This window comes from Gigantopelta aegis, chromosome 4 (genome assembly GCF_016097555.1).
Source record: "Gigantopelta aegis isolate Gae_Host chromosome 4, Gae_host_genome, whole genome shotgun sequence".
Taxonomy (NCBI): domain Eukaryota; kingdom Metazoa; phylum Mollusca; class Gastropoda; order Neomphalida; family Peltospiridae; genus Gigantopelta; species Gigantopelta aegis.
In genome coordinates, this window is record NC_054702.1 from 33,486,788 (window position 1) to 33,494,128 (window position 7,341).

At 36.8% G+C, this 7,341-nt stretch overlaps 1 protein-coding gene across 2 annotated transcripts in view; it reads right to left on the reverse strand.

The window, feature by feature from the left end:
- The window catches only part of LOC121370424 (rho guanine nucleotide exchange factor 33-like), a 38,024-nt gene extending 33,758 nt beyond the window's left edge, over window positions 1–4,266 (reverse strand). Inside the window, exon 1 of one of the 2 annotated variants that reach the window (XM_041495640.1) lies at window positions 4,229–4,266. In XM_041495640.1, the coding sequence (XP_041351574.1) occupies window positions 4,229–4,235 (7 nt within the window). In that variant the 5' untranslated portion in view covers window positions 4,236–4,266. Of the gene's footprint in view, window positions 1–797; window positions 1,102–4,228 lie in introns of those variants that run through there. The other variant, XM_041495642.1, reaches the window with a different exon arrangement.
- Between the last annotated feature and the right edge of the window lie 3,075 nt (window positions 4,267–7,341).

Consider the following 7,341-nt stretch of genomic DNA (forward strand, 5'->3'; position numbering starts at 1 on the left):
ATAAATTTGATCGTTTTACCAACAACAAAAATTACCAAATATTGCAATATGAATCGTAGTTCGGGTTTAAAAAAAATTCTGGTCAGAAAACCACTGTTATCGGGAATAATGGACATAAATACTGGACAGCTGGCCACAAATGCCCGTAAGTAAATGCAACTTTTTCGATTTTTTGCCTAATTTTAATCACCATTAGCCGATCTAAAAATAACAAAAATTACAAAAAAGACACGAAAATAATACTTACCGATTCATATATGAACTTTATTTCATGTATTTATAAAACATTTAAGTGAATATATGTGAGTACAAATTATAAACTTGTACCCACTCAACGTGGTTTTTGTTAAAAATTAATCCAGTAGTCTAAAGGTTAAGGAAGTTATGGGCATTTTTCAGAATGGGACTACCTCTATTTACCGGGTAATTAGGTAGGTAATTAATTAATTATTAGTGAATTCAAATGACTGATATTGTGATAGATGATTTTAAGAGGCAATAACCCATCTCTTAGTGGTGGGAGTCTTTCTTACCAATGATACAGATGAAGGGTTGTATGGCATTTTGAAGCACATTTTTAAAGAAAATGGTCACAGTGTTTCTTTGTTTTACATGTAAATCCATTGACGAAAAACACCCTAAATTAGGCGACTTCAAAATACCATAGCACCCTCAACATTTATCCTATCATCACAATTCAAAGATCATTTTAAATGTCTTTTCTAGCTCTTTCCAATGATACCAATTGCACTGCAATCAAACTGAATATGAAATTTTTTTTTCTCACATAGGCCTACCTACATAGTGGAGTAGCAAGGCTTTTTTCTGGAATTATTTGCAATGTCAAGCACACACAGTGGATTTTCAAATTGTGTTACCCATTTACAACATCTGGTGCCGGCTGTTGTTTCTTCACCATACATAACAAATTTCTCAAAAGGCGGTAGCGATGCCATCATGACGTCAGCGAAAACACATTCACAAATTAGCGCGGCTGTACTTTTCGAACGAAAACAAAAACAGTTCGTTTGCTTGCTCGTAGCGTAGATACTGTATTTTCGTACCAATTACATAAAGTTCATCCTCGTCGCCAGATGTGGTGTCATGTCTACATACAGGAACACGTTTGGTGTTATTCATGTTTCAAAAAACGTAAACATGGCGGCAACGCTACTTGGGCGGATGTTTGTTTTGGTTTCCTCTACGCATGCGTATCTCACAGGAGTACCGGGACATGTGGAATATATATATATATTTATGAAGTGCGGATTATTACCAGCAAATTTCAGTTCTTAATCTATAGAAATAACAACCTGTAACAGCAGATTGTTTGAAATGGCCGCTTTTATTAAAACGACATAAATATGAAAATTGTCACAATAAGAAATATTCCACCTGACACCCGTATTTGACATTATAATCCCGTGACGACTTGTAAATAAATCATAGGTGTCAGGTGGTCTCATATCAAAACTTATACATAGGTGGTCTCATATAAAACATCATACATCATAAAACATCACATAATATATCATCACCACCTGACAAATAGGTGGTAATAAAATAATTGTACCAAACATATACATGATACTAAAATGGACTATTGCAGATGGGGGAAAAAAAAAAAATATATATATATATATATATATATGATGATGATGATGAAAGCATTTATAGCGCGGATCACGACAACATGTAAAGTATGAATTGTCAGCCGTAAAAAAACGCACGTGAAAATTCCGAAATGCACTCGTTTGTTGAACGGCGAGCTTGAGGAAAGCGGACTAGTATGAACACAATCACGACGGAGTGTGCCGAGTACCCGCCGACCAGTGTCGGCAGAGAAGTATGAACCTAGCTTAAGAGAGCTAGACGGACATTTGGACATAAATACGCGTATTTATGTCCAAATGTCCGTCTAGCTCTCTTTCAGTCAGATTACCGTACCATAGTTTAGTGAAGTTTTTATGAAGTACAACAATAATAATTTAATGAATTAATAATACATATACATAAAAAAAAAAAAATTAAAAAGAAAGAAAAAAGACCCCCCCCCCCCCAAAAAAAAAAAAAAAAAAACGCCCCACCACCACTGATATTCGTTGATAGACTGGCGCTACTGACATATTTCGTGATAAAACGAAATGGTACTTGTCGTGCTGTTATATGATCCATTTTTGTAATAAATATCAACTGCTTTATAACATAACATCAATATACATGGGCGTACATAGCATTTTGAAAAGGGGGGTTCCAAAATAGATTGCAGAGATATTGGGCATATATTTCTATGTTGAGTAAATATAATAATGTCAGATATCAATGTCAGATATAGTAAATTATAAAAAAAGCGATTTCGGGGGGGGTCCATCGAACCCCCCTCCCCCCCCCCCCCATGATATATCATTCTTTTAAAATCGATTGGGAAAGGGAAACGAGAACAAAGACATCACGTGATCAGCAGTCGAAAATGGTCCTTTTGGGTACCAGACGTCGTCAGGTCGTTATGATAAAACGTGTTCCATACAGGCCCGTGCGCAGGGGGGGGGGGGGGGGGGGTGCGACGGGTATGTACGCACCCCCCCAATTACTAAAGGTCCACGTTTCTCTATTAAATTTAAATAATGTTACGTAATCGTTGTTGTTTTGAGGGGTTATTTTTATGTTGATTGGTCCCATCATGAGCAATTCGCACCCACCCATTAAAAATCCTGCGTACGGGCCTGCCATATAACCACTTTTGAATAATAGTTTGACATGAACTACACTATTCCTGTAATACTGGTATAGCAATGTATCATACAGTTCTTTGTAGCATGTGTGTAGGGCTGCACTGAGGAATATAAACCGCAACATCATAGATTAAAAACACTCATCTTTAAATTAATCTTTTTCTTTTTTTAATTTCCAATAATTCCAATCTCTAAAAATCCCTTTATTATAAACCCTTGGATTGGTTAAATTAGTATCACGTGATGATAAAAACTGGCATTCATAGCACCATGAATCTCAGTTTAGCACTATTTTTGGCTATATAGCCGGAACTACTTTATGAATTATGTCAACAAAGGAATCCCCGAGGAATTTCCTTGAGATTCTATTTTTAGACATCAAACAGTAATCGTCTGCCGTCAAACTTGTAAACATCTAAAAATCTTCACATATAAATTATACCATACAAAATAGGTCGCTTCAGACATTTTTTATTAAAGGTTAAAATTTATTGAAATTACTTACGTTACATGTTTATAGTGAATTCAAAATCCCACAGCTAAAAATCTATTTTGTCGATCCAAAAAAAGTGTATAATTCCAATGGAATTTGGTCTTTTACAAAAGCGATTTCAAAAACAAAATTCAGTCAGTTCATGCCAACCATTAGCAGTAACGCGCATTCAACGGCATTGTAGTATGACGTACACGGTACACAACACATAACCACTGCGATCCCATCTTTAAACGACTCGGGTTTTGAAACTAGGCATATCATGTACATGTCGGGACACAGGAACGAAGCTTCAATTCGAAGCTACAACAGAGAATGTTCCACTTTCCAAAAACGAAACATCAGCATGGCACTGTCAAATGTCACGAAAACCATCCTGTGTTGCCACTTCCACAATTACAAGGCCAGTAAACACCGAAACTCGCGACACACCTGTTTCATCCATTTCCGGAAACATTGAAACCACTTTCTCCATGTCAAATCTATCAACACATGGAATTTTCACGCACTCAAATATTTTATAACTGTAATTTCAACGTCGTAATTGGTAAATCTGGACAGTAATCAAAAAATGGCGCCCATCCACAGTTCGTAGTTAAATATTCATACACCAACCGCTTCACATATAAATTATACCATACAAAATAGATCGCTTCAGACATTTTTATTACAGGTTAAAAGTTATTAAAATTACTTACGTTATATGTTTCTAGTGAATTCAAAATGTTTCTACTTGGTATTGATATTTAATGCAAAAAATTAATATGAATTGTATTAATGATTGTAACATTGTCATTCTCTCATTCGGCTATTGACGGAAAAAGCCGAAACTACCATAGGCATTCCGCTATTGTTGAGTATGAATTTCGTGTTAATAAAATAGTAAATAGTTGGAAAATAGAGTTCACTTTTTATTTTAAAGAGGTTTACATTAATGACATGGTTATGTGTTTGGAATTATAAGAATTGAACGTGAAATTTTTAAATAAACACAGATTCTCACCTGCCATTTCTCTATTAGCAATTTATGCACCTATTCACTAGATAAAACAGTCACGCTATGACAACGGTTCCATGTGACGTCATAATACTTTACCTAGAAGGTGTATAGGTCTCACTACACAGATCACTTCCGGGTGAGAGTTCATTCATCACTATAGTTCTTAATTGTGACACATGTAATGGTTCACATATTCACTTCTAGGAAATGGTGAAGAATTAAAACAATATGTATGTTTAATGGTAACCCTTCTGGCTGTATTTTGGCCATGTTATTTTGTAGTATTGTGCATCGACCTTTTGGGACATGGGTATATGGCGCAAGTGACAGCCGGAATGAATCGCTTAATGAACCACCGGTACTACAGCCAGATACGGTCATATAGCAAAAAACTGAGACGGAAATGTTCTCAATTTTGGAGTGAAAATAAATGCTTATATAATGTATGTTCGCATTGGTGTATGTTGTTAGTGCCAACGAGAACCCGTTCTATTGGCAATCTTCGTTTGAAGTTGGGCAGTTTAACATGGGTTTCAGTGGCACATGACATCTGTGTAGTGAGACCATACACGTCTGCAGCACTCTACGGGTTAAGACTAACTACACAGATCACTTCCGGGTGAGAGTTCATTCATCACTATAGTTCTCAATTGTGACACATGTTATGGTTCACATATTCACTTCTAGGAAATGGTGAAGAATTAAAACGATATGCATGTTTAATGGTAACTGTCACGGGGATTCTATAATACCCGTAACTGAATAAAACATGATTGTCCAAATATCTCTCCTAACTGTATATCTATTAGATCTCTCTGTAACGGGCAGTTCAAAACCGGTTTGGCTCGTCTAGGTATGATCAGAGATAAGATCTTATATAAAGTATATATTATTATAGCACGTAACCTACCTGACAAATGTACTGCCGCAGTAGTTAGTTAATAACAACAATAATAACAACCCAGAACTGATCACTTAATTAGTTAATCTCTAGGTGTCTAGTTTACACAATATGCTAATCACTTCACCGTGACACAACACCCACACGTGTGATAATTGAGAAACGCTTCTAGGAGAAGTTAATTAATAAAGGAATTACCACTCTATTCCTAACTGGTTAATTTTTAATTAACCCTTACTACTCGTTCAGTAACGTGTGATAACTGAGAAACGCTAACACACACGCGTGCGATAATGGAGAACCGCTTCCAGGGGAACTTAATTAATAAAGGAATTACAACACTATTCCTAACTGGTTAATTTCTAATTAACCCTAACTACTCATTCAATAACCTTGTAACACAGAATTAATACTGGTACCTATCACAATAAAGACAATAACCTACAGTTTACCTAGGTCTTCTAGGATGACTGGCTAAGCTTTATATTACCAAATACTTGTATAATGTTAGAACAAAAAGTCTACGATTTACTTCGTCAGATGACCGAAGACACTGTCTAAAGAATATTGGTATAATACAGTATTAAAATATTTAAAAGTCACTTCAATCACATCAAGGTTATACAACAGAGCAGAAATAAGATATTTACCAAAGTCCAAACGGACAACGTTCCCGGGAAGCCTTCCTTTTTGGTTCTCGCAGATATCTCTCAACCCTAGCTATTTATTATAAAAATCAGAATATCGCCTGGGGGTACAAGGCGGTCCTCCCCCTATCATCTGATATTCCACCTCTCCCAGAGTCGGTATATTTCTCTCTGATCGTCAGTCTGGCTGTCGCCAATCCGTGACCAATCCCCTGGCCATAAACAGAACTACCGGAGATATTATGTAACTACTAGCCACATGGCCTCCACATCTGCTCTGGGTGTGTATTAGAAAAGCTCGATGACTGTCGCGGAGAAGTATTACGTAACAAGTTGCCCACCTGGATAAGTGCAATTTGGAACTGCACATGGTCTTCTAAAACAATTAATATCGCCACAGGCGAAAACAAATTAAGAGCATGTTCCGTCACAGTAACCCTTCTGGCTGTATTTTGCCAATGTTATTTTGTAGTATTGTGCATCGACCTTTTGGGACATGGGTATATAGCGCAAGTGACAGCCGGAGTGAATCGCTTAATGAACCACCGGTACTACAGCCAGATGCGGTCATATAGCAAAAAACTGAGACGGAAATGTTCTCAATTTTGGAGTGAAAATAAATGCTTATATAATGTATGTTCGCAATGGTGTATGTTGTTAGTGCCAACGAGAACCCATTCTATTGGCAATCTTCGTTTCAAGTTGGGCAATTTAACATGGGTTTCAATGGCAGATGACATCTGTGTAGTGAGACCATAATGTAAAACATGAAATTACTGTTTATCCCCCAAAATATAAGTTTATCAAGCCAATATGAAAATGTTCTGGTGTAGCATCCTTATAAAAGGCAATTACAGTGGACTCTTGTCTAAACCGGATTCTGTGTAATCCGGATCTCTGTGTAAACCGGTCCATTTCTAAAGCCCCATCCAGCTACCGTTTATTTCTTAGGTATAAATCTCTGCCTAATCCGGATTCTGTCTACTCCAGATCAAAAATCAAGAACGAAAAAACCGTTCATGCATTAATTACCTCTGTCTACACCGGATTGGGATTTGACTGGACGACGGGCTGCTAATTAGTTGAACAATGATCGTCCCAAGTAATCGGGACGCCGTCGCAAGATCAAATACAAAATATGGTCGCACCCGTGTGAAGTTTACTCTTATTGCGGTAAGCCGTTAGATCAATCGGATTAATATTAATGTGTGTGTGTGTTGATCCCTTACTGATTTCACTCTTATGAATTCGGTATGTATAAATACATTTTCTTGTTTAGAATATCAGTGTCTGTATATTCAAGGTGTTTCTGGTTGTCTTAATAATTATAAGACGCCCAAACTCGATTTTGTATGGCTTGTATGACTGTGTTTCCCAACCATCCATGGGCTCAAATGTCATTGTTGATCGCGAGTTGTCGATCATTCAAGAACCATAACTCTGAATGAACTCTGTCTAAACCGGTCCTTTGTGTAAACCGGACAATTTTGACGGTACGAGTGAGTCCGGTTTAGACAGAGTCCACTGTATATATACTCTTCAAAAGAAGAAACGCAAAACCACATTGT